General features: G+C 52.0%; 1 protein-coding gene across 1 annotated transcript; it reads left to right on the forward strand.

Annotated features, from left to right (window-relative positions):
- The first annotated feature begins 10186 nt into the window (after positions 1 to 10186).
- Positions 10187 to 20466, forward strand: LOC122899221. The gene is made up of 9 exons (XM_044236808.1): positions 10187 to 10283; positions 12377 to 12450; positions 12906 to 12930; positions 13413 to 13486; positions 13860 to 13884; positions 16554 to 16619; positions 18356 to 18432; positions 18819 to 18895; positions 20079 to 20466. The coding sequence occupies exons 1-9, from the start codon at positions 10187 to 10189 to the stop codon at positions 20209 to 20211; spliced, it is 648 nt and encodes a 215-aa protein (XP_044092743.1). The 3' UTR covers positions 20212 to 20466.
- The last annotated feature ends 1715 nt before the right edge of the window (positions 20467 to 22181 follow it).

Raw genomic sequence — 22181 nt, forward strand, 5'->3', positions numbered from 1 at the left:
AAAAATTACTAGGAGACATAAACTGGATCAGGCCCTACCTTAGATTATCTACAGGTGCGTGAAAACCTCTATTCAATATTCTCAAAGGAGACCCAGATTTAAACTCAAAAAGATCCCTAACACCAGAGGCTAGACAGACTATTGATTTGATCCAAAACAGGTTGGAGTCCTGCCAGGTGGTCCGCTGCGATCCAAGTCAACCTTTGCTATTAATCGTCCTCCCAGAACCTCATAGTCCTTCAGGCGTTATATGGCAGGACGGTCCACTACAAAGTATCCATTTAGCAAGTTCACCTGCAAGAATGTTACAACCTTACCCTCTGGCCGTGTCTCATCTTCTATTTAAGGGTATAGAAGCCTGCATGTCCGCCTTCGGTAGGCAGCCAGCCACCATTATCACACCATATACTGCAGACCAAATTAAATGGCTCACAAATAATAGCTCAGATTGGGCCATCCTTTACTGCACCACTATCGCAAATTTTGACAATCATTACCCAAAACATCCTTGGATCCAATTTTGCAAGAGTACCCCCATCATCTTCCCTAAAATAACAAGACATACCCCCATACATAACTGTCCAACCGTCTTCACTGATGGGTCAAAAAATGGAGTTGGTTCGGTTTACATAGAAGGACACACTCACACCACCATCATACAGTCCTCATCTGCTCAAGTCTCTGAATTAGCTGCAGTAATTCTAGCCTTTAAATTATTATTAGATAAGACACCATTTAACCTGCTTACAGATAGTAATTATGTTGTCAACTCGCTAGCTGTATTAGAGACTGTACCGTACATCTCCCCACAATCTGTCATAGCCCCCTATTTCTCCACTTTACAAACATTAATTCTCAGCCGCTCCCAACCATTTTTTGTAGGACACATTAGAGCTCACACTAATCTACCCGGGCCCCTAACTAAAGGCAATAGTATAGCAGACATGGCCACTAAAAGTACCTTTATCTTCTCAATCCAAGATCAGGCAAAACTCTTTCATGAGACATTCCATGTTAATTCCACCACCCTAACAAGAAAATTTCAAATACCAAAGATCATTGCTAGACAAATAGTCAAAGACTGCCAACACTGTGCACGTCTCATACCTGTTCAATCATTTGGAGTTAACCCTCGGGGTCTCTTACCCAATCATATTTGGCAAATGGACGTCACTCATATACTAGAGTTTGGAAATCTTAAATATGTCCACGTTTCAGTTGATACTAGTTCAGGGGTTATCATAGCCACTCCCCTAGCTGGAAAAAAGGTAAGTAATGTTATTCAGCATTGTTTACATGCATTTGCTTGTTGGGGTTTCCCAAAAACCATTAAAACAGATAATGGACCAGCATATACCTCCAAAGCTTTTAAAAATTTTGCCGACATATTTGGCATACAATTAATAACTGGTATCCCCTATAACCCACAAGGCCAAGGAATCATAGAAAGGACTCATTTTACCTTAAAAAATTGTTTAATAAAACAAAAAGGGGGAATAGGGGCATCCTTCAGATCCCCAAAAGACAAACTTAACCTAATCCTTTTTATTTTAAAATTTTTAACTTTGGATAATGATGGACGCTCAGCCGCCGATCGTCATTACTCCCCAAATCAAACACCACAACAATGGGCGCGATGGAAAGATATCCTCACGGGAGAATGGAAGGGCCCAGATCCTGTGTTAAGATGGGCCCGAGGGTCTGTTTGTGTTTTTCCACAGGACCGCCAAACACCTATTTGGGTACCAGAACGACTGACACGAGTGGCAAAAGATGCAGACCCTGCTCCTAGCAATAAACCTCCTGACGCTGATGAAAGCAGCCCTGGAAACGAATGAAGATGCAAGCCACCAGGTGTATAATCGGGAATTAGCAGTAATACTTAGAGAAAAGAGAGACTTTGGAATCACCGCTGCCGTCGCCACAGCGATAGCAGTGGCTGCCACCTCAGCAGCAGCCGCCAGAGCAGCCCTGGCACTCTCCGTGCCAACTGCCCAAGCACTCAATAACCTCACTAGTTCCACGGCGACGGCCCTCTCAACACAAGCTGCCATCAATCAACATCTTCATAGAGGCATCATGTTACTGAGTCAACGAGTGGACCTCCTACAAGAACAAATGGACGTTGTCACAGAGGTCCTCACTTCCACCTGTGTATCCACAATGACTGGACTCTGTATCACCAGCACACGATTCACCAATCTATCTCGAGCAGCCAACATTTCCAAACACCTTGGACTTTTGCTTAATGGATCTTGAACTTTTGAGTTTGATAATCTTACGTGAACCCTGCGGCAGGAAATATCTTCCCTTAATACCTCAAGGGTTGATATAGCTAGAGCTACAGATCTTGTATCTTGGATTGCAAATATTACTGGATTTGCTAAACAATGGGTGGGTTTGGGGGCTTTATTCATATTGTTTGGTTTAGGATTGTTATTCTTAACCCACCTAGTCATAGGCCCAAGAGCATCAGCTCGCAGAGACCGCATTATTTTCCAGCAAGCCATGTCCGCTTTAGAAACAGGCGGCTCCCCTCAAATTCGGCTCAGTATGCTAGACTGGTAGTCAACGATGGATATGAAGGAGGTGACCATATTACCAACCTAAGACAGAAGCTGTAGCATGCTCTACAGTCTTTGATGACGGGTAAGGATATGAGTTGACCCCTCAGCCTAAGACAGGCACGGCCTCTTGCCACTTCATAAAACAAAAAAGGGGGAGCTGTCGGGGTGCCTGGGACCCCGAACGGAAGTATGAGCCAAGATGGCGGCTGGCGACATGCCAATACGAGCGGTTTAGGAGACAAACAAGTGTCGTCCATTAAGGAAGTCGCCCTCGTTGGCTTGAAAAGAGTGTGCTCACTGCGTGATCCCTGCATGCCCCCATAGGCTTCAATACACTGTAAACGCGCTTTTCACATGCACCTGTCCCTGATTGGCTCGCACAGCCTTTATTACTAGGGCACTCGCTGAAGGCGGGGGATTTTTCCTCCGGAGATGTAGAAGAAGGTACGCTGAAATAAAGAGCTCTTAACATCAGTGTGTCATGCTTCTCTGCAGGCAGAGAACGCGTGATAAAAAATAAAAACAGAACCTGAAAATTGGGGAAAAGATTGTCTCAAGTAATTGTAGTTATCTTTAAAATAACTGAATATTTTCTCTGTGTTTTCTGACTGTTTTATAACCCAGTGGCAATTGCAGCCTTGGAAAAATTGGTAGTATTTTCTAAGAAATTGTAATTGATTTCATTTTTTTAAAGATTTATTTATTGGGGGGGCAGAGGGAGAGGGAGAGAGAACCCCAAGCAGACTCCATGCTGAGCACAGAGTGTAATTGGAGGCTCCATTCCAGGACCCTGAGATCATGACCTGAGCTGAAATCAAGAGGCAGATGCTTAATTGAGCCACCTAGGTATCCCTGTTGATGTTATTATATAATAATATAGTGAATCCTTGGGATCATGGAAGAAAGGAGAGGCATAAATGACCCATTTTATTCTTGGCGGACTAGAAGAGTCCCAAGGATGTCATATAATGTGGTGGGTCATCCTGCTTCTGTGAGGGACTGTGGATAGTCACAAACAATGAGAATCCCACTGGGATTCCAACCCTAAGAGGAATCACATAAAAGGCACTTACAGTGCCTTGAGGAGTATATGCTATGCTCCTCTTTTTTTTTTTTTTCAGCGAAGAGCATGAGGTTTTATGTAAGATTCTAAATGCAAGATGCACATCCTGCTCAAGTAGAAGGAGAAGATCCTTAAAGTCTGTATCTATGAGAGATCGTCAGAAGTTCCTAAACAGGAGAAAGAAAATAACACAAAATGGAAGCCAGCAAGTATGTGATTCTGTTAAGGCCAAATGGAATCCAAATCTGAATCAAGATGTTGGCCAGTGAGAGAAGTTAAGGCACAGGAGGTAGGGAGACTACACAATAGAAACCAGACTCTAGGGCTGGAGGGAATGGGGATGAGGAGCCATAAGGGAGCAGTCTGGGGGCAAGCGTGAATGTGAGTTTCGGAAAACAAGCAGCAGCACCGAGCAAGGACGAGGCGACAGGTTGGACTCAATATACCTATGAGACTGAACTTCAGAAAAAAACAACTGGATCTGGAAAAAAATGAAACTTCTTGAGATTCCAATGACTGCATGGGAACACACTGACAGAGGGGAACTCAGTTGGGGCCAACCCAGAAACACCTCCAGCTGTCACCGATGGCTACCAATGGCCTTCCCTGCCTTTGCCTCTCTGACCTCACTGTCTCCGTGACCTTGGCCCTCTCTACTTCCTGTAACGTTCATCTTCACATGGTAAGAACATCCACGGCGGTCGCCCTCACACACTGTGCCCTGGATCCTATGCAGAGTGGACTGCAGTGAGAGCTGGACCAAAGTCAGATAATCCCAATGTGCAAGCCAGTGCCATAAAACTTTGGGATTATGTGAAGTCTTTTGCATTATAGACATTAGGTGGGAGAGTGAAATTGGCAAAATAATGATTCTCATTTTCCCAGTTATTACATTTAATAGATTTCCCCTGTGATCGCATTATATATTAACTTCTAACATAATGCCATGTGTTTGTTACGTAAAAGAAAGTTTTGTGCAAACTGCATATCTCCAGGTAAACTCTTTTAGAAATGGAAATAATTCTAATGGGCTCAAGTTTATCAGCTTTAGTGCTGTTAAGTGAAAATACTTGAGCATGTCACAGCTGAGTAAATAGTAAAGAAAAACAGTGAATGCTTTATATAGGTAACTAAGAGCAAGCCACAGGCCAGCCAAGGTCTTTCATTTTAATTACTTTTAATCCCTTGTCAAAAGAACAGGAGAAGAGATGTCCTCAGTAAAATTCAAGAAATCCTATCACCAAGCCAAAATTCCCTTCATAACTAAGTTAAAGGTGGAAATTCACTTTTTAAAAAATTGCTATTGGCAGGTTGTTAACATAGCAGTACTATCTGCAAATACACTTGTTTAAACACAACAGATTGCCTCTACTCAGCAGGCCCATTAATCACAATTCAGCTTGCTATCAGGAGTGAAAATTACTGATGTTATTAAATTTCCACCCCATTACCTTGACTTTCATTGGGAACCACACATCAATGATTTCCTTCACTAGAAATCATGAGTTCACCAAGCCAAAAAATCATCAAAAAAACACAATACATTTGATGGTATCTTGGAAACCTAAACACCCAGTGCAAAGTCTCTTAAGCATTATAGTAATCTGCTCAAGACCATTCTCACACCATTGCTTCAACAACCTTGGGTGTAGACATTTCAAATAGTGTTTGAGGTAAAAAACAAAATGCTTAAAGCAATGAATTTCCAGTAATGGGTTTCAACCAACCCTCTGACAAGTCTGTTACTGTCCTCAGTCTTTTTGATAGTTCCCAAATACACCTCTGCTTAAGGACCTGGAATCCCTTGCCTTAATGAAAAGCCTTCAGCTTCTTCTTACTGCCTTCTCCAGGAATGTTCCTGTCCAATGACCCTATTTCCCAGCTGTCCACAGGAAACGTTCAGAGGTACCCAATCCAGGATTGGTTCTGAGACAGATACCTTCTAAGAGAAATTGAGATTGTAAGAAATGGTAACCAATAGACAAACGTTCATCAACTATTGTTCATGGGAACTGAGATAGCCACTAAAGAGAATACAGTACAAGAAGACAGAGTCTTGGGCTCCTGGGTGGCTCAGTGGGTTAAACCGCTGCCTTCGGCTAAGGTCATGATCTCAGGGTCCTGGGATCGAGTCCCGCATCGGGCTCTCTGCTCAGCAGGGATCCTGCTTCGTCCTCTCTCTCTCTCTGCCTGCCTCTCTGCCTACTTGTGATCTCTCTCTGTCAAATAAATAAATTAAAAAAAAGAAGACAGAGTCTTCTGAAACTTTACCGTCCAGATGTCTATAATACATGTGTATGCAGCAAAAGCTAACTCTTGAAATGGAATAGCAGATTGTTCATGCTAAATGAGTATCACGGGTCGGAACAGCACAGGACTCTAGAAAACTCACTCCAGATCACGGGATGAGATGGACCATCCTCTCAGAGAAGGAAGAGGTATGGGGTACAAAGGAGGGGAAGGGAAATGAGGGATAGAAAGGGATGGGGAATCATTTGTATTTGAGAGCTAAATGGAGAGATACTGCAACAAATATTAGTTTGCTTTTGTGTGTGCCGTCAGTGTGTCTTTACTTCAAAAATGAGTAAGATTAACCTTAAGCACATTTGACATTGTTCATTTAAAACCGAAACCACACGGGTCATCCTCGGGACACATAGGCTGAGTCTGTTTGGCTCCATTAAGGATCATGGGGAAAAGAGTCATGGCTCGCCCTCGTGGAATTACCATCTACACTAAGATTGTCCCTCCAGGCTGACCCCTCCCATAATCTGTCCCAACCAAACCAATGACAACTTCTCATTATTTGTAATGAGGGCCTCGTACCGATGAGCTTCATGGCTGGCCCTGCCCTTTCTCAGATTAATAGATCTGGGAGGCCCATAAATTCTTGCAAAATGATGTCACTTTTAAGATACCTTAGTTCCAGAAAATTAGGTCCAACCAATCCAGATGTGGCTGGTAAATCACAAGTTACATAAACGACAAAAGGCAAATTGTTGCTATTTCCAGTATCTGAATACAACCATGTCTTCCTGAAGGAAAGGGTCATGTCTGACCGGCATCTCTTCCATTTTCCTTATTTCTTCTTTCTTTCTTTAGATTTTATTTGTTTACTTGGAACGAGCATATGCATGAACGGTGGGAGGGGCAGGGGAAAGGGAGAGAGAGAATCTCAAGGCTCCACATTCAGTGCAGAGCCAAGGCAGGGATTAATCTCATGGCCCTGACATCATGATTTGAGTTGAAATCAAGAGGTGGAGCTCCATTGACTGAGCCACCCAGGCGTATCCCCCACCCCTCCCCTTTCTACTAAGAATTGAAGGTAGTAGCACTCACTATTGATTTGTGTAACATTTTGCTCATGCCCTGTAGACTTTCAGGGTTGTCAGTCACGGAGATTGTTCCCTCCCTCCAAGCTAAATTCAAGAAGGAATTTGATTTTTTTTTTTAGATTTTATTTATTTATTTGACAGAGAGAGATCACAAGTAGGCAGAGAGGCAGGCAGAGAGAGAGAGGAGGAAGCAGGCTCCCTGCCGAGCAGAGAGCCCGATGTGGGACTCGATCCGAGGACCCTGAGATCATGACCTGAGCCCAAGGCAGCGGCTCAACCCACTGAGCCACCCAGGCGGCCAGGAAGGAATTTGAATTTTGATAGGAAGGACAAAGGACTAAAGGCAATTGGCATTGATGGGTCAAATGGCAGTGCCCTGGGAAAGACTCTGTTTGGTGCCCCTGAATGCTGTCTCCTCACGAACTTGCCTTCCTGGAAGCATGAACAGTGAAATCTTCCTTGGTACTATAAGCACTTCTACATTTTTGTCATTTGCTACTTTTTCTTGAAAAGTTTAGCAGGAGCTGGTTTTTCTTTCAACCAATGAGGATTAGTGTTGGCACTTTCTCTCCTCTGTCACAACTTCCAACCACAGCGTTCAAAGTGTCAAAGTTCAAACTGAGTGTCATCGTGGGACTCTGCTGGAAGCAAGGATGACATCACTGGTACCTTGCACAAGGTTGGTTTCACTGTTGTTGATTGTAGGGAAAGCAAAGGTAGTGGGAGGCAGGGGGAGAGGACAAATGGAGCAGTCTGTTCACAAAGGAACAACCTCCCCTCCTCACACTCGTAACAATTAACGGTAAGACAGATCTCAGTAGACGTCATTAGGCATGCATTTGGGTGCACCCTATCTCATGCAAAACACCAACACTTTCTAATTTCACTTGCTTTTTACTTCCTGGGTTTGATTACCAGGAAGACAATAGCTATTGGACCCCCCCCCCCGCACTAGAGTTCTGTGACCCCTTACCTCCTTCCAGCCACTGACCACTCAAATTGTTCTGCAGGAACAAATCTAGAAGGACTCTTAACTACAGACCATGGTTGCTGCCCTTGATTTCAAAAGCACTAGAAGACATGAGATGAAAGGTCCACTAGAGCACCTGAGATTTTGTAGTAATAAGAAAATGTATAATCTAAACTTGTTTCCCCTTTTTTTTAAACCAGAACAAAAAATTCCTAGGATTTTTTTTTAATAACATAATCCCACAATGTATGTGTTAGCAATAAAATCAAATGTGGTGCAGAGATGAGGAATCTTGAAAGAAAAAACTCCATTGGATTGGACAAGAGAAAAGCTTTAGCAGAATGGGGAAAGATCATATTTATATAAGGGACAAAAGGAAACGGGAGGATAGAAAATAGAGGTTTGGCAAAGAAAAGAGGAAGCGTGAAAAAGTAGCTGGAAAAGTCCAACAAAAATTCCAAGCTGCTGAAGAGGAAGAGGACTGATGTGGCTCAGAAGGGCCCTGCACCTGGTTGAATGCTCTGTTGTCCCTGGTTGAAATTCTTATCATCTTTTAAACCAGGACCCTGAATTTTCATTTTGCACAGGCCCCTCAAATAATGAAAGTGCTCAGAAAGGTGTAACACACTGTGTGTTGGCTGATCAATGTCCCCCAAACATGTGTATACCCTAATTCCCAAAGTGTGAGTTTGTTACCCTACATGGCAAAAAGGACTTTGCAGATGTGATTAAGAATTTTGGGGTCTGGTGCCCACCTACCTACCCAATAAACAAGCTCTGTCTCCTGAAAAATTAAAAAAAATAATTTTGAGGTGGGTAGATTATCCTGGTTTATCTGAGTGGGCCCTGTGTAATCACAGGGGTCTTTATGAGAGGGAGGCAGTAGAGTCAGGGTCAGCTAGAGAAAGAATGTAACAATGGAAGCTGAGGGAATGAAGATGTGACAGTGTGGTGTACAGTTAGGAGCTGTTAGGAACGCAGGTGGCTTCTAGAACCTGGGAAAAGCAAGGAAACATAGTGTCCCCTAAAGCCTTTAGAAGATGCAGCCCTGCTGATCTAATTCGGACTTCTGATTTTCAGAACTCTAAGATAATAAATGTCTTGTTTACACCACTAAATGTGTGGTCGTTACCTAAGCAACGGGAGTCTAATACACACCGCATACGTGTAAGCCGGTGTTTTGCTAGGTTTCTAGAAAACAAGGCTATTAATAAAACGAATAGCAGCTGTCCTTAAACTTCTTTTGTTCTGGAGCCATCCTAAGCCCTTTGCGTAGGGTCTAATGCAATCCTAAAACAGGGTTTGGGTCGGGTATTATTCACAGAGGAAGACTGAGGCTCGGGGAGGTTAAAGAACCTCCATCCGTCTGAAGCCCGGTGAGAAACTGGGATATTTCGGAGGCGTGGGCCGGAGCCAGGCCGCAACCCTCCCAGGTCCTCCGAGCGCTGGTCCCCACCCCACACGTTATGATCAATTCCGGGGCTCGTCCCCTTCTTCCGCGCGCGGTCTGCTCCGCCGCAGGGAGTGCGAGCGGACCGAGGAGGGGCGGCGTCCACGCCTGCGGGCCATGAAGTCGGAAAGGAGCCGGGGTGGCCTCCCCGAGTGGCCGATGCTTGGCGGGGCCCCGCCAGGCGCCGGAGGCCGGGGCCTCCGCAGGAGACGCAGAGCGCGCCCCAGCTCGCAGTCAAAGGCCCCCTGGGACGCGTCCCGGAGTCCCCCGGCTGTGTGGCGTCGGGGACCGGCCACCCAGGCCTAACCCCTGGCCGGGATTCCAGGAGCCACCGCGGTGGAGAGGAGGCGGCGCGGCGCCCCATCGAAGGAAGCGGAGCCCCGCCCGCAGCGCCTCTTGTTTTGGAGGCTATCGTGGTTCTACCCCATTGGCCGCCGCGGGGGAGGCGGGGCTGCCGCGGCCACGGCTCCCCGGATCCCCCCGCCGCCCGCCGCGCCTCCCCGCAGGAGGGGACCACAACTCCCACAAGGCCCTGCGCTGCGAGGGGGGGCGTGGCCGGGGCGAAGGGGAGGCCGGGGGCGGGGTAGCCTGGGAGATGGAAGTGGGCGCGCCTGGCTCTCCGGCGTCACTCGCTGCTGCAGGGAGCCGAGGAGGGCGTCCCCCGGGTCCGCACGACACGGACCTCTGACCCTGGAGCCTCCCCCGGGGGCGGGGAGCCGTCCCCTTGGATGTCGCCCGGGCCGACCGCCATTCCCCGGCCCCGAGGTGCCCGGGCGGGTCGCACTGTGGGAAGAGGTCAGCATGAGCCGGGCCCCGGCGGGCCGGCGCCGGGCGGGGGGCGGCCGCAGTGCAGCTGCTGGTCACGCTGAGCTTCCTCCCGCGCGTCCTCGAGGCCCAGGTGGGCGGAGGGCTAGCGGAGTGGGGACAGGGGCCGGACGCAGGCGCTGGCTGCGAGCGGGCCGCGGCGGGGGTGCGGGCAGGGCCAGGCCTGACCCACAGGGGCTTTGGGGACCGCACGGGAGGGGGGGGGGCTGTGATCCGAATCACCGCCTCCCGTGTCCCTAGGATCAGGTCCTGAGCTGAAGGCAGAAGCGTCAATGACTGAGCCGCTCGGTCACCTCGATAAAGTTATTTTGTGCTTCTGAGGGACAGCCAGTGTTTGATTTCTCTTTCCATGAACATCTGAGCATGGAAATGCCAGAGGGGAGAGACAATGTCCTTGGTGCTGAGAGCCTGCCGTGAGTTTATACCATTAACGGACAGCGGATTGTGACGGGCACTGAGAAAACGTCACCACCGTTGCTTAGGCAATGGATGGTCGTGAGCATTTTCCACCAGCTCATTCTGTCTATGGGAAATGGCTTTGGAATGAGTTGCTGAAGAAAATGGACGGGGGAGTTTTGACATAACAAGCAAGAGCCTTTTCGGGAGGTCATTTCCTCCTCCTCTGGATCATAGACGCAATGACGGCATCCCATCTAGCTTCCTTACGACACACACCAAGGGCACATAGATGTCTGCACACGGTGTGCACAGGGTGCTGAGATCCTCACTGGGTTTCCCTTTCTCCAACTGCAGGAGGCGGCGACCGGATATGTCCCATATGGGTATTGCCCCATCATTCCCTTTAGGGGGACAGATCTAGCTGAACAAGGTAGGGCTTTCTCTCCTCCTCTGGTCTGGAGAGCTTCTCCCCTTCTGAGTTCCTCCCGGGCACGGAGGCTGGGTCGGACTGAACAAACGGGAGTGTCCTGCAGAAAACCAGGACCCTGTGCTACAGTCCCTGCAAACCAGTAGGTCATCTGGGCGTTGTGCTTGGTGCGTCGGAGGGTTGTGGCTCGTTTTCGCGTAGGTCGATGCGACGGGACCGGGCGTGTGGCTGTGTGGACTGTGTGCGTTTCACCAGAAGACATCTCCCGCTGAATGGACTTGAGGGCACAGGTCAGAGTTTCAAAACCAAACCTCCTTCATCCCCACTACACACACCGCGCTAGGACACCGCATTGCTCGCTGACCTCAGCTCCACCTGGAGGGTTGCTCAGGATTCCCTTTCCTCAGACAGGGATGGGGAGAAAGGAAGGGGCCCACATCTGTCCTACCTCGGGACGTTTCTCAGACAGGGTCAAAACACAAAGGAATCAGAAGCTACCTTAGTCAACCCAAACAGAACCACCAGCCTTACAAAAACGGTCCCGTCTTGAACGCAGAGGGAAGGCTCACTGGCAAATGGCAATGGCCAGGAAAGCTTCATCATTAGCTCGGGGCCCGATCCGACTTCCTGACAATCTGCTACATGGCCAGGTTAGAGAGTGCCCTTCTCTCGCCTGGACTCGGCTCGCTCGTGAACTTGCCGGGTCCTGACTGGGGGAGCTGGGTCCCGGGAAACGGGTCCCGCGGACTGCAAGGACACACCCGCATGCCACGGGAAAGGAAGACTGGGAAGAATCAGCACTTTGTGGATGGGGACTCTGTTGGAAGGGTCAGATGTCAGTACGTAGAAATCCTGGGTCTTTGGTTTTCCTGACCCTGCATGAATCAGGGACAAATAGAAACCTCTAGGGTACTTGTGCTTGCATTGTATGCAACCCTGACACCCAGTGTTCTTCTGCAGAAACACAATCTCCCAGAAGAGGTGAGACATAGGTGGGAGCGGCCAAGAAACGGTCTTGACAATGACCACGACACAGTCGCTGGTTGGAGGAGCTTGCCCGACAGTACAACGGACCGTGTTTCTTAGTGTTTACCCTCTTTCGGCTTGAAGAGCTCACCCTGATTCCATTCCCTGTAGCTCGAGTTCAGAGTCAGTATTTCTCCCTCCGTTCCTGCTCCTTGCCCCGACCTCTCTCGATGCAGCGGCAGCTTGCTCAGTCCATACCCACGCACCCCAACGTCGCCATACACACCCGGGCATGCCCACCCCAAGCGAAACTCCCTGAGCTCTTCCTGCCGAGCCCCACCGGTGGACTGACCATTCTGTGGATCTCTCCCTAGCTTTGCCGGATGGACAGGCGGGGGAACATTCAAAAGCAACGACAAAGGAAGATGCCCCGTTTTTCACCAGAGTGGTACGTTGGCCTTTCTTTGGGGGAGACACAAAAGTCTTCTGGCTTTTTAAATCAAGGTTACATAAAAAAAATCTCAGCATGCACAATTGACAGGGGAGGGAGAAGTTTGAGAGAGAATCTGTTACCAAAAGCTACCTAACCCCGAAGGCATTGCAGGGGGGCGGGGACAACCACAGCAGGATCACCTACCATCTGGAGGGCAGGGAGCTTGGGTACGGGTAGCAGCTATTCCTCCTTGCCACCTATTTTGTCCAGTGGGACCCGGAACGGGGGACCTCTAGGAAGACTGGGCGCACCTGTGGAGGACTCGTTTTGCTCGTCATACTTTGGGGCTCACGGGCCTCTAGCACACTGCCCCATCTGGCTTCCTCCCATCGCCCAGGGAACAAAAGAGCCATGCAAAAAGGACAAAGCCTGATATGACGTTCATACTGTTTTCCTTTCTGAAATCACAGGTGTCCCTGCTGGACGGGGATGGCGGTAAGTATTCTGTACTCTAGAGTCACTCACTTGTTTGCAGCAACCTGGAAAAGGGCCAAGGTCTGGGCTTCCTCGCAGGCTCCGCGATGAGAACCACCCTGATTCCAGATCCGGCAGGAGTGAGAAGAAGGGTCAGAGTAACAGAAAGGGATTTTCTGGGGAAAGACCCGTGGCCTCATGGCCCTGTCCCCGGAAACTACTGCGCTGCTCTTAGGTGGTGCAGGTTTGGGGGCAGGCAGTAGGTGTGCCTTGGAGATGAACTATTTCACAGTAACTCCAGGCCGTGGAGATCCAATGGGAGGCAGAGTTTCTATTCACGTTCCTGCTCCTCCATCCAGGAAGGGCCCACTGCAGCTCAGTCCATACTGATGAGCTCCCCACCTCCACACTCTTGTCCACATGTGCACGCCAAGCAAAGCTCCCCGAGCGATTCCCGAAGAGTTCCATCGGGGTCCCGACACTCTCTGTGTGTATCCACCTAGATTCCCTGGCTAGCGTGGATGATGACCTTGACGTGGACAGCAGAGAGGGAGAGGCCCCATTGTTCACCAAGGTGGTAAGTTAGCCTTTCTTCGGGTGAGGTACAACATCCCTTGTTTCTCTGATACTCGCAATCAGATCTGAACACCGCAGCACGTACAATGTCCTTGGTGGGGAGACTCTTGAGGGAGTGACTCTTAGCCAGGGACACCCCATTCCAAAGACCCTGCAGGAAACGGCAGGTTCGGTTCCAGTCCACAGGGTCGTGAGTTTGTTCACGGGTGCTACTGACACCGCCGGGCCACCTGATGGACCCAGGGCATGTGACCTCTAGGTGGATTCCGTATCACTGCCCATGACCCTGCCTATCACCAAGAGACCAAAAGAGCTGGGCACACAGGACGAGGCAGGACTTGGTGTTCATCATGTTTTCTTTTCTGAAATCGCAGGTGGCCCTGCTGGAAAGGGAGAGTGGTAAGTATGCTGTCCTCTAGAGTCACTCACTGCTTTAGAGCAAGGTGGGGCTTGCTTGCAGGTTCCATCTTGAGAGCCACCCAGAATCCAGATCCTGTTGCAACGAGACTAAGGGTCATGTTCCGGACCGAGACCCGTGGCCTCGTGACCCTGCCCCCGGAAGCTACCGTGCTGCTCTTAGGTGCCGTAGGATCGGGTGCTGGGCACGAGGTCTGTTTCCATGGGAATCCCTGTGCTGGGATTCTCAGGGTTGGTGTATGTGTGTCAGGTGGGTGAATGCTCTGCTCTCGAATGTGTCTGGTCCTCTCAAAATGGCGATTAATGGTGTCCACGTTCTCAGGGACGTTTCCCATCCCTGTCACGTCATGAACGTCCATTCATGGGAAAACTCTTCAACACCTACAATTGAAAGAGCAGTTCTTTCCTTGCAAATACACATCAGTTCCCCCAGAAAACAAATCCCGTCGCTAACTAGGAAGGGCTAGACTGTGCCCCGAAGACACAAGTGTGTCTTTTCCACTGTTACTGAGTCAGTGTCCATGGGGCTCTCCCGCCAAGGTAGGTCTCGGGCAAGCATGGTCACATCACCTCCCTCTTCACACTGCACTCACACACACATCTCTGCATCAGAGGCCCCACGATGCGTCTTCCCAACCTCATGGGAAGCACTGAGTGCTGGGACACACTTCCTCCCTTCTGCAGGCAGCTTCCAGGGCACCTGCGTGCAACAGCCCATTCGGGGATGACCCGCACAAAGGGCCAGTGGCCAGGGAACAGATGGGGCCAATTCACTCCGTGTTTCTCCATGGAGAAACCATTTCTACCATTTCCCTGCAGATACTGTGTCTAAGAATGCAACTGGCCTTCTCCCAGGGAAATCCCACACCCACCACTGGTCCTTGCTGGGGCTCTTGGAGGTGGGTCCAAAAGGTGTCCTATCCAAGGGGGAATGAGGTGGTCTTCAGGGACTGAGCGTCACTGGGGGCACCTGGGCCCCCTCCATGCAGGAACAAAGGGTGCTCTGTGCATCGCAGGGTGGCCAAAGAGAACCTCAGACCTCAACAGGGGTGACAGGACAATCACCACCCATTTCGCTGGCCATCTGTCCATGCAAGAGGGCCTTGTTAGATTCAGAAGGTTTGGGCCAATAGACAACTCAAGGGAGTTCAGTGCCTGGAAATGGAAACAGAGCCAAATCAGGGTTTCAGGGTTCTTTGGCAGCCGACAAGACTTTCTCTCATGAGAAACATGGATTGGAACAGAATCTGTTGTTCCAACATCTCTCTTTCTCACTCGCATGCACGGGATCCACGGGAGTACCTTTCGCTGCTCTCCGAGGACACTCAACGGGCTTTTCCAGGGTAGTTGCACCAGTCTGCGTTCCACGAATTGCATCCAGAGTCTCCAATTTTCTGCCTCCTTCCCACATGGGTCCTGGGCTTGAATTCCTAGTTTGGGTCCCTAACGGACAACGCCACAGTTCAACATCCGTTGCATTCGCATTGCCCTCACGATGCCTTACATTGAGCATCTTTTCGAACAATGTCTGTCTGAGGGCCGAGTCATTCTTTCCCTTCGCAGCACAGACTATTCCAGTCTTTTTCTCGATTCTTTCATTTGGTGAAATCCCGGTCTTCTTTTGTTTGGTTGGTTTTCTTTCTTGTTTTTCCTTTTTGTCAGTGAACACACCTTTTCTGAAATAAGGATTGCCAAGGGCGTCTCCAGTCTGTGGCTTGCCTTTTCACTCTGTTCGCTGTTTCAGAAAAGGTTGCTTTTTCTGGGCTCCTCTTGGGAAGCATCGTGATGCCAACATGAGCGCACTTCCTTGGGCATTTCTCTTCCGCTCCCAGGTGCCCCTGCCTCTTTGTATGCCAGCACCCTCCTGTTGGCTCAGGGGAGTCATCCAAGGTATTGGAAGGTCAGCTTCTAGAGACCCACCACCGACTTCTTCATATTCAGAAACGTCGTGGCTCGTTGTGTTCCTTTATGGTTCACTTATCTACTGTAGCAGCTTCTCTGTCCCGAGAGCATCACATTGTATGCTTTAGATCAGTGCTGCACGGAATCCGTTCCCCATTTATCTAGGAACTGGGGCTTCACCTTAATCTCCTCGGGTCCAAAGACCTCCAGCAGCGCCTGGTGCGTGTGTGAGAGTCCGGGAACGTCTTCCCTTGATCAACGTCCGTATCAGGCCAGCCACTGATGCCCGAGAAATACACGGGAGAGCAGGCCTTGTCTCTCGCTCCTGGTTGGTGTCTAGTGCTGAGTGATCCAGGAAAGAGTCTGTCTAGTATCCATCATACACAGTCATTTATATTCTCAGTGCAGTACACGGAAATCATCAAGGGAATGAAAACGTCCAGTTGCTCACTCCCACTAGCCACACGTCAAGAGTCCCATAACGACTGGAGATTCCGATGGTCGCGCTGGGAGGGGACAGCGGTCATGGGCATGCAGAACTGACACTGAGGTGACTGCTGCAGCGTCATTAGAAGGCAGGAAACTCCAATCCCCGTCTCCTCCAAGGGCTCCGGCTCCACCAGCCCCGTGAACCTCTGAAAGCACAGCAGAAGGGTCAGGCAGATGCCGCATGGCCCAGAGACATCGCAACGCACTTGGGATGAAGGGGTGAGGCGGTTTCTCTCCTAACGGCATTGCTCCTCTTTCAGTTCTTACAGACCTACTGGTAGAGAGCATCGAGGACTACTCCACCAGTGACGATGAAGTCTCTTCAGGTAGGGAACGGCACCGAGGAGGGGAACACTGGGACATGGCTCCTGGGAACATGGGGTTGCCCCTGCCGCTCCAGAGAATGAAGAAGGTGGGTCAAAAACCACCAAGGAAAGGGATGCTCTGGCACAGGCATGATTTGCTCATGTCACGGTTTCGGGATGAAAAGAACAGGCCAAGTGTCCACGGGCCTTTAGGGTAGGCTGGGTTTATCATCACCACTGGACTCCCTGCGCGGCTCCTTGAAGGATCTTTTCCATCAAAGCTGCTCGTGCCTCCCTTGGCCGCTGCCACATGTCAAAGCTTGGCCTCTTTGCTCATGGCCTCTCGGGAATGGTGCACAAGAGATTCTGCATCTTTCTTGGCACGGGCCCAGACCTGGTCATGCTCAGGACTTGCAACCCCAACCGCACTCTCCTGGGCAAGATAACCGCGACAGTACGCTCTGGTCTGAGCCAGGAGGTGGAAGACGGGTCTAAATTCTCTCCCTCATAACCTCCACTACCAAACCGTCCCGGTTCTCTCCAAGCTGCTGTACCTTCAAGGGGACTCCCAGAGCTGCAGAAGGGAAAGCGTACTTCCCCTGGGTTCACTCCACATGCTCCCGTAAATCGGAGCTTCTGCCAGTCTTCACACCCCAGCCGAGTCTAACCTGTGGACATGTTCCCAAGGGCGGGACGCCCCCATGCAGCTGCCCTGGTGAACCCCTTTCGTGGGCCACGGTCCCCCGGGCCTGTGTGAAGGGGCTGCGGGACCTGCTTCACACACTTGCTGCCCTGGGTCCTCTCTACCTCTCACCAGCTGGCGTCGAGGCATAGCACAGAGCCTCTTGGGAGCAGGGCCAGGGAGTCACGGTTCCTCTCACAAACCCACCTCGCCGGCTTACAGCCCTGGCCATGCTCCCCACTCCCTAGGCATGCCCCAACGGCAAACGTTCCTCAGGCCTGCCCAGGGCCCTACACACACCCCGGCCCCGTCCATTCCCGGCAAGCCTCAGCAGGAGAACTGGCAGGAATCCTGTGTTTCAGTGACCACACCGCTGGACGTTTTCCAGGGCTGCCCTGAACAGCTGAGGGCGCCTGCACAATCTCCCATGCTCCCGTCTCCATTCAACCTCTGTAACACTTAGGGAAACAGAGGGCACTGAGTTCCCTGAAACACGTCCCTGGGAAGGTTATCCCCGTCCCTGGGCAGACATGGGCTGTGGGGAGGTGGTGGGCCATCTCTCCCTGCACTTCCCCAGCAATCCCAGACCCAGGACAGCTGCTCCCGGCAGAGACGGATCGGGGGATTGATTCCGGGGGACCCAGGATATCTCCTCTCTTTCCTTGGTTGCCCCCTCCTGGACAACAATAGGACTGGTGGAGCTTGGCAGGGGGAAGGACATGGAGCATCTCTAGGGGAGGAGGAGGAGGAGGAAGAAGGAGAGCAGAGAAGGACAGGAACAAGGACAGAGGAAGACAAAGTCCCGCAGAGGCAGTCTTAGGGACAGTGACAGCCTCCTGGGGCGAAAGGATCACACAGCCAGGCTTCCGGGTCTGGGAGAGAATCGGAGGTGGGAGGAGCAGGTGGGCAAACAGAGATTCCCCTGTACCCTGCGGAGATCAAGCGACCAGGGCCAGGGAGGACTCGGAGCTAGCGACGCACCCCACTGAGGGCAGAGCCCAGCATCCCCAGAGCAGCAGGCCGTGGGTGGCCAGCTGCACTGACTCCCTTTGTCCTCTCTCACGGCCAACCCCAGCATCCTCGCTGCTCTCTGACCCGGAGAAGGATTCCACGGAAGACAACAATTCCGACGAAAGGAGCCACCCTGCGCCTGTAATTCACTTTCACCTCCATCTCTTGGGCTTCCTCTCTCCTCTGTCCATAAGCGCCTCCTCCCAGCTCTTCCCCTTTCCCTGCTGTGACAATGGCAACCCTGAAGGCCCTCGTCTCTGGCAGGCACTCGGGCTTTGCATCGGAACTGCTGCATGAAATCCCTGCGAAGCCCTCCTCACCCCTTTACTACCATCACCCTGACCCCTCACCGCTGACTCTGGGAAGCAGCCCCGGACAGCAGAGCAGAGAGGAGGGCTGGGAGTCGGCAGGGCACGGCTCACCTGGCTGGAGGGCTCTCGGGAAGGGAGGCTGGGCGTGGGTGTCCCCACTTGGTTCTCTGATGCCGGGGAGTCTTTGCTTATACCCAGTTCTGCTCTTGCTCTCAGCTCTCGAGAAGCTTCCCTTCGGTGGACATGGTGCAAACGACAAGGGAAGCAGAAGAAGAGGAGGACTCGGGAACGGGGTGAGGCAGGCAGGAAAAAAGGCCGGTGAACATGGACACATGTTCTCCCTCGTTGCCCCGTCCCTGTTGTGGGTACCTCGGCAAACCGCACAAAACCCGGGGTGATGCCCTAGCCTCTGACCACAAAGAGGAGAGGAGAGGAAGGTCCCAGTCCCTGCAGGCACCAGGAAGCCCTGAGAACATCCCACGGGGAACCTCCACCTGATCTGTGCAACTCCCTGTGATGGTTGGGGACTGTCGTCCTGGCCGCCTGGAGGGACTGGACCCTAGGCAGCCTAGGCACGGTGACCTTCTGGCAAAGGGCTCCACGCCCCCCATTGAGTCCCTCCCTCTGCACGACGCAAGCCTTGCCCTCTCACCCTGCAAAAGTCAGCAGACGGCTTGCTCCCGGACGACACTAGTCGCGAAGAGACAGTGGTGGGGTGGCCTCCTCTCCCACTTCAGGCACGTGAGAAATGAGCAAACGAGACAGGCCCCCGGGCTCACAGGAGCAGGACAGCTCACCCCTCCCAGCGCTGCATCCCTGTGGGCACGGAGTTGGGCCCGGTCTCCAGCTGAGTCATGTCCACCAGACACTCCCATATGATCTGACCAACACCTCCAGTCCCCCGAGCCGACAAGAAGCCTCGTGGGAGGTAGTGGGTCCCCTCATGGCACCATTTTGCTTTGTGAGTTTCATACTCTAGAGACTCTCCTCGATCCCTCAGTCGGCAGGGGAGACCCACCAGGGAAAGGCCACCCTGCCTGCTCCCACCTCGCCCAACACCCGCCCACAGCCCGTGGACTGTGCGAACTCACTTCCCGTGGGAGTCGGGAGCATGTGGTCTCTGCCACGCCACCTGCAACACTCGTGTGGGCAAAGGCTCCCCCCACAGAGAAGGGCATGTCCAGGGTTCTCAGAGAGGCTGGGGAAGGGACAGCCCAGCAGGAGGAGGACCCCGCCGTCATGGAGGAGGACGCTCAGGGAAGGGGCCTGAGGGACCCTGGCAGTGTAGCCTTCATTCAGCCCCAGGGGGCCCAGGGGAAATTCCCCTTTCTTCAGGTCACGTGTGGGTCCTGCAGGGAAACCTCCACCTCAACACCTCAGAACACACGTCGCAAAACCCCACAGGCCTCTAGTAAGACCTGGCCCAGGCCACACGCCACTCGCTATCTCACACCACTCCCCCCGTTGTCTCCACAGCTGCGCCACAGGACAGTGTGCCCACCACCCCGAGGCACCAGAGGCTCCTGGGGTGCTCCGACAAAGGGAGCCAGGAGGGCCCTGGGGCCCCACTTGCGGCTCCGATTTGGGCCCGGAGGAGGATTCGGCATGAGCACACAAGGAAACACGCCTGCAGGGACGGCTCTCTTACGCCTGACCTCCGAAGGCCAAAGAGAAGACTTCAGGGCAGCCCACCCGAGGACGGCACTGGAGCCCCGAGGACGAGACGAGAGGACCCTCTGAGTCGGCCGCCAAACCCAGAGTTGGCTGCCCGGGCCCTGCCAATGACGGACACTTGAAGCACGAGGCAACCACCTGGGCCCACAACAGTCCGTTGTGTGGGGAGACTGGGCCCACCTGGGACTGGGCCCACCTGGGACTGGGCGGGACAGCAGCCTTCTCGTCGTCTCCCCTGTCTGCTGCAGGGGCTGCTCCTCCTCCCACTTCCCCTGCAGTCAACGGCAACCCTGCAGAGCATGACACATGCAGGACGATGCGGCACTGCCAGGGCCCCTTGACCACCCTGGGATCCACTCGAGGGGCAGCCGCCCTACCCCTGCTGGATTCCCCGAGGGTGTCGCACCGGAACAGCCCCTGTCGCTTCGACGCACAGGACCGTGACCAATGCTGGGCTCCACACTGGCAGCGGCCCCACAAAACGGGCCCCGCTCAGCCTGTGTGTTTGGCAGCAGCAAGAGGTTTAGGGAGGAGAGGCTCTCCCCTGCACTCAGCGGCCTCTTCCTTTTACAACTCTGACAGCAGAGGCCTCCCCCAGCTGGGCCTCCCGCACCTGACCAGGAACGACCCACGCGGAGGGACAGCTCTACGCCCCTACTCAGCAGGAAGAAGCTACAGAAGATGAGACCGTCCTCCTTCAACGACCTTAACCACGCAAGACTCCGCACTGGTCAGGGGCACACGAGGAGGGAGGACAAGGCTAGCTGAGCACCAAGCAGGGAGCTGGCACGCCACACCGCCCCCCAACCTGTGATACGGGGGACATCCCTCAGTCGCTCTGACTGCCCTCAGGCTGAGGAAAGGAAAAAACTGATTCTCCCCAGATGGACATCAAAACCCAGCAAGACCGGAGTCTCCCTCGGTTTGTAAAAGTCCTCGTGATTCTGTAGGAAGAGGCCCGCTTAACGAAAGCCTAGCGACCTGCCCGAGGCCCGGGTCTCCGTTTCCTGAAGCCCTGACATCTCCCTCCCCTCCACGACACTGAGGGAGGCTGAGGCCCAGGGAAATGTCTGTAGGACAGAGTTTCTTTTCAAACCTGCAGTCCCTTGAGAAGGACCTGTGAGGGGAGAAGCTCCCCACCATCTTTCAATTCATGCCTTCCTAGCAGGAAAAACCACCTTCCCTTCACAAGAGCAAAGCCAACGGTATCCTGGGTGTCCTCTGTCCACCTGCCACTTTCTTGCAAAACCTCCCTTTTGCCTGACCTCCTCCAATGCCATCCCAGAAAGCCAGCCTCCCGTCACAACCCCAGCAAGCAGCCCATTCTACCCAAGGGTTGTATCCCTCTGCTTTAATTAAAATCAACTCCTGCCAGCAAAGTCGTCTCAAGACTTTTTCTGGACCATCGGCCTTGAATGCTAACCTCTGTCCTACATCAGTCCTGTCTCTTGTAGGGCTCCTGTGGAAACAACCCCGCAACACGGGCCCATTTCTGTCGACTCTTGCTACTCCATCCACCTCACCCACTGCACATTGTGTATCCCCCGAGGACAGGACCCTTCTGGGATTCTTGCACTCAAACCCTCACATGGCCCCTCTTTCAGTCCTCGACGTGGTTGACGTTGCCCTTCTGAAACTCCCCAGCATCCCATCCTCCCTTTCTTTGTCTCACAGGTTTATCTGGTCCATAGGTTCTCATCACCAACACCCTATCACCGGTTTCTGCTCCTGAGTAGAGGACTCCATTTCTTTCCTTTGTCATCAAACTCAAATCTTAACTCTCAGATGTTTGTCTCACGACTTTCAAAATTCTTCTTTCCCCTAATGCCTCTCTACCAGCTCCTCTTCTCCCTTTTTCAAGCTGCCCTCCCTTCCTCCCTCCCTCCCTCCCTCCCTTCCTTCCCT

This window comes from Neovison vison, chromosome 2 (genome assembly GCF_020171115.1).
Source record: "Neovison vison isolate M4711 chromosome 2, ASM_NN_V1, whole genome shotgun sequence".
NCBI lineage: Eukaryota > Metazoa > Chordata > Mammalia > Carnivora > Mustelidae > Neogale > Neogale vison.